The sequence below is a fragment of the Perognathus longimembris genome, chromosome 12 (genome assembly GCF_023159225.1).
Source record: "Perognathus longimembris pacificus isolate PPM17 chromosome 12, ASM2315922v1, whole genome shotgun sequence".
In the NCBI taxonomy this organism is placed as follows: domain Eukaryota; kingdom Metazoa; phylum Chordata; class Mammalia; order Rodentia; family Heteromyidae; genus Perognathus; species Perognathus longimembris.
Window position 1 is genome coordinate 806,716 of NC_063172.1, and position 10,813 is coordinate 817,528.

The 10,813-nt window shown below is 63.6% G+C and overlaps 1 protein-coding gene across 1 annotated transcript; it reads left to right on the forward strand.

Annotated features, from left to right (window-relative positions):
* The first annotated feature begins 225 nt into the window (after positions 1-225).
* On the forward strand, positions 226-5,775 carry Nrbp2 (nuclear receptor binding protein 2). The gene is made up of 18 exons (XM_048358589.1): positions 226-507; positions 937-1,059; positions 1,128-1,229; positions 1,313-1,402; positions 1,582-1,622; positions 1,718-1,812; positions 1,999-2,022; positions 2,119-2,202; positions 2,274-2,329; positions 2,422-2,517; positions 3,702-3,834; positions 3,944-4,046; positions 4,132-4,182; positions 4,263-4,398; positions 5,144-5,197; positions 5,280-5,343; positions 5,435-5,490; positions 5,593-5,775. Exons 1-18 carry the CDS (start codon positions 385-387, stop codon positions 5,659-5,661), a joined length of 1,500 nt encoding a protein of 499 aa, XP_048214546.1. The 5' UTR covers positions 226-384; the 3' UTR covers positions 5,662-5,775.
* Positions 5,776-10,813: the final 5,038 nt, after the last annotated feature.

The window sequence follows — 10,813 nt, forward strand, 5'->3', positions numbered from 1 at the left end:
GCGGGGCTTCGTCGGGGCGGAGCCTGGACGTCGGGGGCGAGTCTGGGGCCACCCGGGCGGACTCCGGGCGGCCGGGGCGGGGCCTGGGAGGCGGGAGCCGAATCTGGGCCGGGCCGGGGCGGGGCCTGGGAGGCGGGAGCCGAATCCGGGCCGGGCCGGGGCGCACTCCCGCCTCCGCCCCGGGAGGCGGCTCCGAAGGGGCGGGCCGGCTCCACCCCCCGTCCGCGCCAGCCGCACGGCCCATTCCCGGGCCGCGCCGGGGCTCGAGGCGGCGGCTCCGCTGGGTTCCGGGCTGGGCAGCCGGGCGCAGGTCCAGGGCCCAAGGGGCCGAGCGGCGCCAGGCAGCGGATCGCGCGGAGGGCGGTGGCCTGGGCCCGCCGAGCCATGGCGGCTCCGGAGCCGACGCCGAGGCGGGGCCGCGAGCGGGAGCGGGAGGACGAGAGCGAGGACGAGAGCGACATCCTGGAGGAGAGCCCGTGCGGCCGCTGGCAGAAGCGGAGGGAGCAGGTGGGCGGCGGGGGGGGGGGGGGACGCCCGGCCGGGCCCTGGGGGCACCGGGGCAGCCCGCGGTCCCGGGCGGCCTGCGCCCGGCCCGGCCTCTGGGCTCTGGTGGCCCCGGGCCCCCGCGGCCCTGCGCCTCGGTGAGCGGCCCCCACTCCCCAGGACCAGACCCCTCCCAGGACCACCGCCCGCCTCCAGCCCCGGGCCTGGAGCTGGAGCCCCAGCTCCAGTCGTGCCTGCCCCCCCCCCAGCCCTGCCCCCGCTCCTGGCCCTCCCTGCTCGCCGAGGAAGGCCCCTCTCCAGGCCCCAGCTTTTCCAAAGAGCGGGTCTGGGCCTGCAGCACACACCTGGCCCCGGGAAAGAGTGTGGGCAGGGACCAGATCCCCCCCTTCGCCCTACACACGCCAGGGCCCCGTGTCCCCCCCCCCCCCGCAGGTGAACCAGGGGAACATGCCCGGGATCCAGAGCACCTTCCTGGCCATGGACACGGAGGAGGGCGTGGAAGTGGTGTGGAATGAGCTCCACTTCGGGAACAGGAAGGCCTTCGCGGCCCACGAGGTGAGAATTGCCTCCCCTCCGCCCCCACGCCCGGCCTGGGGCTGCCGGGTGACCGTGCCCCTCCCCAGGAGAAGATCCAGACCATGTTCGAGCAGCTGGCACTGGTGGACCACCCCAACATCGTTAAACTGCACAAGTACTGGCTGGACGCCTCCGAGGCCCGCGCCAGGGTGAGCCGGGGTGCCCGGGGTACCGTGGGGTGGGTGGGTGGGCCGCCGCCCGACACGGCAGAGCTCACGCCCCCGCCCCGCAGGTCATCTTCATCACGGAGTACGTGTCCTCCGGCAGCCTCAAGCAGTTCCTCAAAAAGACCAAGAAGAACCACAAGGCCATGAACGCCCGGGTACGGGGAGGGGGCTAGGAGAGGGCCTGGAATGCTTCAAGGATGGGGACAGGTGCGGGGCAGGCGGAGGGCTCAGGGCGGCTCGGGGCGGCGGCAGGGGCCGGGGCAGGCGGCCGGCAGGCTCCACAGGCCCAGCCGTGTCTGTGCCCACCCAACACGAGTCCTGCGTCCACCGTCAGGCCTGGAAGCGCTGGTGCACGCAGATCCTGTCTGCGCTCAGGTGAGGGCCTGGGTTTGCTCCGCCCGTCCCCCTGAGCCCCATCTCTCCCGCGCCCTCTGACCGGCGCCTTCTCCTCCTCCCCACCACGCCGGCAGCTTTCTGCATGCGTGCAGCCCCCCCATCATCCACGGGAACCTGACCAGTGACACCATCTTCATCCAGCACAACGGCCTCATCAAGATCGGCTCTGGTGCTGGCAGGGCGGGGCTCTGCCTGGGGTGGGGGGTGAGGGGGAGCGGCTGGCCGGGCCGAGCGGGGCACTGCTGGGGGGGGGCGGGGGGCGGGGAGTGGGTCTAGGGATCCTGGGATGCCTGGGACAGAAGTTACCTCTGACCCAGCCTGCTGACGCTCACTCTCTCCGCTGTGGCCGGCGCAGTGTGGTACCGAATCTTCTCCAATGGTGCGTGAGGCCTCGGGGGGGGGGGGGGATCCCCGGGCACGGGGCTAAGCCGGCGGCGAGTGTGCTCAGCCCCCCCCCCCCCCCGCTCTTCCCTAGCGCTCCCCGATGACCTCCGCAGCCCCATCCGGGCCGAGCGCGAGGAGCTGCGGAACCTGCACTTCTTCCCTCCGGAGTATGGCGGTGAGTCCCGGGGTGACCCCGGGCCCCCCACTCGTGTGCCATCCCCACCTGCCGCCCTCTCCCCTTCGCAGAGGTCAACGACGGGACCGCCGTGGACATCTTCTCCTTTGGGATGTGCGCCCTGGAGGTACGGGCACCCCCCTCCAGCCCCCTTCCCGTGGGCTCGCCCCCCCTCACCTGTGCTGTCCTCCCCCGTGTCCCGACGGCCCCGCACCCCAGATGGCCGTGCTGGAGATCCAAGCCAACGGGGACACCCGAGTCACAGAAGAGGCGATTGCCCGGGCCAGGCACTCCCTGAGTGACCCCAACATGCGGGTGAGTGCTCCCCCTGCCCCTCCCGGGCCAGGCACTCCCTGAGTGACCCCAACATGCGGGTGAGTGCTCCCCCTGCCCCTCCCGGGCCAGGCACTCCCTGAGTGACCCCAACATGCGGGTGAGTGCTCCTCCTGCCCCTCCCGGGCCAGGCACTCCCTGAGTGACCCCAACATGCGGGTGAGTGCTCCTCCTGCCCCTCCGGGCTCCCGGGCCAGCGAGGCCAGCGAGGCGATCCCAGCAGGCGAAGGACGTGAGCACACCAGTGCGGCTGAGGCCGGCCCTCCAGAGGGGGCCCCCCGCCCCAGCTCCCCGCTCCCCTCAGCCCAGGGGAGCCGGGCTGCTGCCGGACTGCTTCCCGTGTGCACTCCTGCTGAACCCCGAGTGCGCGGGGAGAGGAGGGGGCTCAGGCGAGGGGAGGGTCGTGGGATTGGGGCTCAGGCGAGGGGAGGGTCGTGGGATTGGGGCTCAGGCGAGGGGAGGGTCGTGGGATTGGGGCTCAGGCGAGGGGAGGGTCATGGGATTGGGGCTCTTGGGAAGGGAGGGTCATGGGATTGGGGTTCAGGGGAAGGGAGCGTCATGGGATTGGGGCTCTGGAGAAGGAAGGAAGGGTCTTGGGATTGGGGTTCAGGGGAGGGGAGGGTCATGGGATTGGGGCTCTGGGGAAGGGAGGGTCATGGGATTGGGGTTCTGGGGAGGGGAGGGTTGTGGGATTGGGGTTCAGGGGAGGGTCATGGGATTGGGGTTCAGGGGAGGGGAGGGTCGTGGGATTGGGGCTCTGGGGAAGGGAGGGTCTTGGGATTGGGGTTCAGGGGAGGGGAGGGTTGTGGGATTGGGGTTCAGGGGAGGGTCATGGGATTGGGGTTCAGGGGAGGGTCGGGTTATGGGATTGGGGTTCAGGGGAGGGTCGTGGGATTGGGGCTCTGGGGAAGGGAGCGTCATGGGATTGGGGTTCAGGGGAGGGGAGGGTTGTGGGATTGGGGTTCAGGGGAGGGGAGGGTCGTGGGATTGGGGCTCTGGGGAAGGGAGGGTCATGGGATTGGGGCTCAGGAAGGGAGGGTTGTTGCGTTGGGGTTCTGGGGCCTGTTAGAGGGAAGACCGCAGGGCCTGGGGTCTTCAGGGCCCCCCTTTTCCCTTCTCTGGGGCCGGAGCTCCACCCTCCCCCTGCTTCTGCGTTCCATCCCCAGGAGTTCATCCTCTCCTGCCTGGCCCGAGACCCCGCCCGCCGGCCCTCCGCTCACAACCTCCTCTTCCACCGCGTGCTCTTCGAGGTGCACTCGCTGAAGCTGCTGGCTGCGCACTGCCTCATCCAGCACCAGTGTGAGTGAGGGCAGCAGGCTGGGTGGCCGGGGGGCGGGGGGGGGGGGACAGGGGGCCTGCAGGACCTAGGGCCAAGGCCCACCGCCCTGAACATTCCTACGTCCCACAGACCTCATGCCTGAAAACGTGGTGGAGGAAAAGACCAAAGCAATGGACCTGCACGCGGTCCTGGCTGAGATGCCGCAGCCCCACGGCCCCCCCATGCAGTGGCGGTGAGGCGTGCCAGGCAGAGCCCCCCGCCCCGCCAGCTCTCTGGCCGCCCTGCCCAGCCCCTCACGGCTCTCCCACCCCCGCCAGGTACTCAGAGGTCTCGTTCTTGGAGCTGGACAAGTTCCTGGAGGACGTCAGGTGAGGGAGGGCCCTGCGGGAGGCTGAGGGGCGGGTGCCCTCGGGCCCCGGGCCCCCGCCACCCTCCGCTGTATCCCCAGGAATGGCATCTACCCGCTGATGAATTTCGCGGCTGCGCGGCCCCTGGGGCTGCCTCGGGTGCTAGCCCCACCCCCGGAGGAAGCCCAGAAGGCCAAGACCCCGACGCCGGAGCCCTTTGACTCTGAGACCAGGAAGGTGCGTGCTCAGACCTGCCCGCCAACAGCAGCGGTTTCCGGGGTGGGGGAGGAGCCTCCTCGTAGGCCCGCCTCCTGCAGGCTGCCAGGGGTCAGGTCTTCGCCCACCCCTGGGTGAGGGTTTAGGGCTTGAGGATCAAACTGGGACCAGAGACTCCTTGCTCCCTACCTGGCTGCTGGCCTGTGCCTCTGTGGCCCAGTCTTCCTCTGGAAGTGTCAGCCCCACCTCTCAGATCTCACTCCCTCCGCTGGCTAAGTTCTAATACCCGCAGCCTGGGACGGTCCCTGGGGTCACCAGCACCCACATTTCCCCCTGCGCCGGCCTCCTGCGAGGCGCGGCCGGGTCCCCTCCCCGCCCTGGTCATGCCCACACCCCCTCGGCTCCAGAGGCCTTGGCCTTAGTTGGATTCCATAGCCGCGACCCTGTACCAGGTCATCCGCAGCCCTCACCCGATGCTGCCCCAGCCCGCCCCCCCCCCCCCCCCCCCCCGCCGCCTCCTCGCTCTCAGCTCCTTCCCTTCCACGTTGCGCCCTGCGTTCCCATCCTCGTCGTCAAAGCAGCCAGGCTCCTCGGGCCGCCCCGTCCCCGCCGGCTTCCCGCTCCGGCTCCCGTGGTCCCCCGCTGGCTGGCACTCGCCCTTGGGCACCCAGGCCCGGGGGCCTCGGCGCCAGGGCGGCCTCAGGGCGGCGGCTCTCCCTGGCGTTCTGGACTCTGCCCTCCCACCTCACGGAGACCTCGCCCCCAGGTGGTCCAGATGCAGTGTAACCTGGAGCGCGGCGAGGACCAGGCGCGCTGGCACGTGAGCGGGGCCCCGGGCTGGGCGGGGGCAGGCGGGGCCCGGCCCCAGGCGGCCCCGCCCGACCACACCCTCCCGCCCCCAGCTCACGCTGCTCTTGGTGCTGGAGGACAGGCTGCACCGGCAGCTGACCTACGACCTGCTCCCAAGTAGGCTGGCTGGGGACCGGGGGAGGGGGGTCTGGGGCAGGCAGCCCAGGGCCGCGACCTCACGCCCCTTCTGCCCCGACTCCTGCTGCAGCTGACAGCGCCCAGGACCTGGCAGCAGAGCTGGTGCACTACGGCTTCCTGCATGAGGTGGGCGAGGGGGGTGGCGGGACGGGGCGGGAGGGGGGAGGCCTGCAGCTGGGTCCGCCCAGCCTCAGAGCTCCACCCGCCGAGCCCGGCTCCCCACCGCAGGACGACCGGGCAAAGCTGGCCGCCTTCCTGGAAAGCACCTTCCTCAAGTACCGGGGGACCCAGGCTTGAGCCGCGCAGCCCTGGAAGCCCGGCGAGGCGTCGCTGCTCGGGGTGCCCCCACCCCCAGATGCCCTCAGCGTGCCTCCCGAGTGAAGGAATCCTGGGCCTGCTGGTGAGGGCCCCCGGGGGGAGGGGGGAGTGTGGAGGAGGGGTGGAGGGTGGGGGTCGGCCCCGGACAGACCTCTGCCAGGGAGACGGCTCCACCGGCAAGGAGAGCGGGCATCCGCCCCGGGCACCGCAGACCCCAGCGAGGAACCTGGAGGTGAACCTGCGAGCCGGCCTCGGGGTGCCGCGTCCCGGGCAGCTCTGCGCCGCTCAGCCGGCTCCGGAGACGCAGGACAGAGCCTGGAGTCAGGTCACTGCCAGCAAAGCCCGGGCTGCTCTGCAAGGACCAGCTCCGAGCTGTCCCTGACCCTCCCTTCACACGAGACCACCACCTGTGCCCGCATGGGTCCCCTCGGCCAGGGGGACCAGAGGACAGGCACCCTCACGCCTCCCTGGGGCCGCCTCAGTCTTGCCCGCCCGCCGGAAGCTCACGCCACCTTGGCTTCTGGCTTGCCTGTCTTCCAGCTTCCAGCTCACTTAAATAGCCAAGGTGTTTTAAATTGTATGAGCCAACTCCACGCATTCAACTTTCTTCTTAAGCGTTTCAAGCGTCAAACCAGGAAGGCTCACTATGGTACTAGTTGTGTGTTGCTGCTGTGACACCACAGACTTAGTGACAAACGCAGGTCGATTATGATCCTGTGGGTCAGAAGTATGATCTGGGGACCCGCTAGGCTAAAGTCAAGCGTGAGCAGTGATTTTCACTGTACTTATTTCTGGAGGTTCTGGAGGAATCTACTTCCTACTCATTCAAGCTGCTGACAACATTCACTTTCTTGCAGTGGTAGGGCCCAGGTACCACTTCTTGTGAGTCAGCAGACGGCCACTCCCAGCTTCTGGGGCCCACCCACCACCTGGCCCCTCCCTTCTTCTGCGGCTGGGAGGCCCGCAGCAGCAAGTTGAATCTGCTGCAAACCTGTCATCTGGTTCTCTGAGGGGGAGAGTTCTCCCTGAGGACTCCTGTGATTAGATCAGGCCCACCCAGATCTCCCAGGAAAACCGTCCCTCTCCAGGGCTGTAAAGTCAACCACCGCCACAAAGCACCTTTTGCCCTGTAGACTAACATCGATGGGTAATGCTGGTCAGGGAACTGACAGTTCTGGGGGGAGGGGGAGACGGGGAGGGCAAGGGGATGTTCTGCTTACCGTACCACCTTAACCAAAAGCCAAAACTAAAACGTGCCAAGGCATATCAAATAAATGAGCTAGGACGCGTTTCACGTCACCTTCAACATTCCAATAGGATTTACAAACTTTTTCAGATCCTCCTACTTTTGAGCCCGAAATTGTAAATCTCAGATAACTTTGGAGTTCTGGGAGCAGACTGATGGAGCTTGGTCTTCCGCAGTTTGCACAAGCCATTGAGCCAGCGATTAAACGAGCTTGAAAGCACCAGGCTCCCAGTACCACGCTTCCTTGTGTCTTTGTTGAGTCTCCTTCTAAGTATTATCTTTTCAGGGTTGCACGCATACTGTCTTCAAAGTAGAATAGTCTTTTGGGGTCCGTAGCTAATAAATTTAGTCTCTTCCTTGGATCATCCCCAAATTCAATGCTCATGTTTTCTTCAGTCACTTAGAATCTGTGTCCCTCAAAACCACACCGCCTTCACTAAAAGCCCAAACCCCAACAAAGAACACTTGCCAAGGCATATCACATAACGTAAATCAACAACGGGGAGACTGCTGTTCATCTTGAGGATGCGCAGGAGGTATCTCCTCGGCCGGCGTCAGCTGCTACCCCGGCCTGCCTGGTGACCGGCACTGCCGTCTGGGGGTTGTTGCAGCTTCGTTGTCACTGGTGTCCAGAGAGCGAGGTGTCCTGTGCTCTATTTTCTTTCTCGTACAACTGTTTGCATCCCTGGAATGGATAATTTTTTTTTTTACTTAATTTGCTGTGTGTCTACCATTACTTCAGCTTTAGGTACCCTTCTAGAAATAGACCTCCTCCCCATATACTGGGCGTAACCAAACACGGTTTCTTGTTTTCCCAAGTCCCACCAAGGGAGCCTTGTGCCCGAGTGTCATTCTACGATACTTTCCCTGGGGGCTTGGAGCCGGTCCTGTTGTCTCAGACCTTATGCGTTCCTCTTATCCTGCTCCCTTTGAAGAGGAGCTGTCTCCTGAGAGAACACATGCAAAGTCATGGAGTCTGCCTGTTCGTGTGTGTGTGTGTGTGTGTGTGTGTGTGTGTGTGTGTGCACGCGCCATTCCTGGGACTTGAACTCAAGACCTAGGTGTTGCCCCTGAGCTTTTTTGCTCAAGACTAGCACTCTACCACTTGAGCCTCAGCTCCACTTCCAGCTTTTTGGTGGTTATTTGGAGATGAGAGTCTCCTGGGCTTTCCTCTCAACTGGCCTCAAATAGCGATCCTCAGATCTCAGCCTCCTGAGTAGCGAGGATTACAGGTGTGAGCGACCAGCACCTTGCTCTCAGTCTAATTTATTTATTTGCCTCAGTCATTTGGAAATTCCCAGTGCCTCTTCACTTGTTCAGAAATAGAAACTCTCATGAACTCTAGTTGGTCTCCCTTCTTTCCTTATTTTCTCAACAATTCATTGAGATGTTGGATTTGTTTTCCAGTCTTTGTTTTGTTGTTCTTTTGCCAGTCCTAGGGCCTGGGCACCGTCTCTGAGCTTCCTTTGCTCAAAGCTACCACGCTACCACGTAAGCATCACACCACTTCAGGCCTTTTCTGAGTAGTTTACTGGAGATAAGAGTCTTAAAGACTTTCCTACCTGGAATAGTAGGAAACCCCAATCCTCGGATCGCAACCTCCCGAACAGGTAGGATTACGGGCGTGAGCCACTGGTGCCCTGCTGGATTTGTTTTTCTAGAGGTGTTGTCCTGTGGGCGAGACTCTAGAACTGAACTGCTGCTCTCTGGGCCGTGACCGGGCGGCGGGGGCAGGGCGCTCGGCAGAGGGCAGCTGCGGAAGTGGCACTGAGCTTCTGGTGTGAGAGGCAACAAGCCCAGGAATCAAGCACCTGAGCCCAGGCAGTGTTCCTCATCAATCTCCACACAAGTTGCCACCCCAGGGCGAGGCGTGGGGCTCCCTCTAGTGGTGGTGGCAAGGCCCGCCCCTCAGCCACCCCTCCACCAAGGAGGCTCTGGGGGTCAGGCTGGCACTGAGCTACCTGGTTTTGTTGTTACACGTGCAAGTTCATCTTTCAAGCAGAGCTAACTGCTGGCTTTATTTTGTCACTTGATGAACGTTCTTTCTCTGTGTGTCAGTTGTTTTTTGGATGCAACATCTTTGATAACTCTGAGGATGCCCTCTAGCTCTTTTTTTTCCCCTTTCCTCAGCGTTCTTTATTGCTTTGGCTCTTTCTCTTTTGTCAGCACTGGGGTTTTGAACTCAGGGCCTCACATTTGCTAGACAAGAGCTCTATCGCCTGAGCCATGCCCCTATCTCTTTTTGCTTTACTTTCTGGATAGGATCTTCCACTTTTCGCTCAGGCTAGTCTAGGGCACCGTTTTTCTTACCTATGCCTTTCTTGCTAGGATTACAGGAATGCCTGAGCCACCGCCAGCGCCTGGGCCTTAGCTCGGTCTCCTTCCCTCATCCTTTTGTGCTGAGGGATCCTGAGCTGTCCAGTGCTACTTAAGAGGGAGATGCGGTTTGTGGCTGGAACCCACCACGTGGTGAGCTTTTGGGCCAGGGATCTGGCGGGGCCGTTGTAGGTAGTCCCAGCTGCTAGTCCTGTCTTTCAACTTGAGAGTTGCAGAGTGGAGACCTCCTCTCACAGGAACCTGGTGAAACATGTGGGAGGCCAGACTCTGGGAATGTGGGTGGGCAAGGAAGGGGCGGCAATCTCACTCATGCCCCAACTCTGTCTTCTTGCCAGTCCTGGGGCTTGAACTCAGGGCCTGAGCACTGTCCCTGGATTCTTTCTGCTCAAGGCTAGCACTCTGCCACTTGAGCCACATCGCCACTTCTGGCTTTTTCTGTGAATGTGGTACAGAACAATTGAACCCAGGGCCTCATGCATGCAAGGCGAGCACTCTGACACTAAGGTATATTCCCAGCTCTCCTGCTCCACCTTTTTTTTTTTTGCCAGTCCTGGGGCTTGAACTCAGGACTTGGGCACTGTCCCTGACTCTCTTTGTGCTCAAGGCTAGATCTCTACCCCTTGAGCCACAGCACCACTTTGGCTTTTTCTGTTTGCGCGGTACTGAGGAATTGAACCCAGGGCTTTATGCATGCTACCACTCTACCACTAAGCCACATTCCCAACCCATGCTCCAACTTGTGCCACAGAGCCAGGCCTCAGGGCCCTCTCCCAGAGCGCGCTGCCAGAGCGGTGCCTGGCAGCGGGGATAGAGGCCGGCTTTCTCCAACAGCACTATCACGTGGAGTCCCCGGGACAGGGCCTCCACCACCCAGCCAACCAGAGCAGCTCTGCTGTCTAACCTCTTCCTGTTCTACAACATTCCACCTCTGCGCTCATGGGCTTCGCCTTTGTGAATCTTTCCCGTCACATTAGAGGAGCTTGGGGACAGAAATGCGGTCACACATAGCTAGAGAGGTCTGCATTCCACTCTCTACTTACTCAGAGTTGAGTAGGGACTGCCTGCCTGTCCAGTGAAGACACTGGCCTCAGGAAGCGGAGGTGCTGGAGCTTACCAATGGGTGCCTGTTTGGGGTTCTTGCCACTGGCTGCAGTCCAGCAAATAGAAGGAATACCCGGAGCTAGCTGTGTGTGTGTGTGTGTGTGTGTGTGTGCGCATGAGTGTGCACGTGTGCCAGTGCTTGCACGCGGGGCTAGGCTGACGCTTTAGCACTCGAGCCACACAGACACTTGCAGCTCTCTCGGTAGTTCACTGGAGGAAGCGCTTTGCTGGCGGGAAGGTGAGGCTCCGATCTCAGCCTCCTGCGCGGCTCCCGAGGGGCTGGGGTTGCCAGCGTGAGCGCCCGGCGCCCGGCAACACCTGGGCCTAGGGGACCTGACCGCAGGCGCCCCGATCCCCGGGGGCCGGGCGGCGTGCGGGGCTCCTCCCGGGCGGCCCGCGCTCGGCTCCGGGTGAACCGTCCCCAGGGCTTCTGCGGTCGCCGCGAAG

Bases quoted from the DNA above. Each gene is read 5' to 3' on its own strand.
- Nrbp2 (XM_048358589.1), top strand. From the start codon at position 385: ATGGCGGCTCCGGAGCCGACGCCGAGGCGGGGCCGCGAGCGGGAGCGG. The intron at 1,623-1,717 runs GTGAGGGCCTGG...CCACGCCGGCAG, and splicing joins CAGATCCTGTCTGCGCTCAG to CTTTCTGCATGCGTGCAGCC. The intron at 5,491-5,592 runs GTGGGCGAGGGG...TCCCCACCGCAG, and splicing joins ACTACGGCTTCCTGCATGAG to GACGACCGGGCAAAGCTGGC.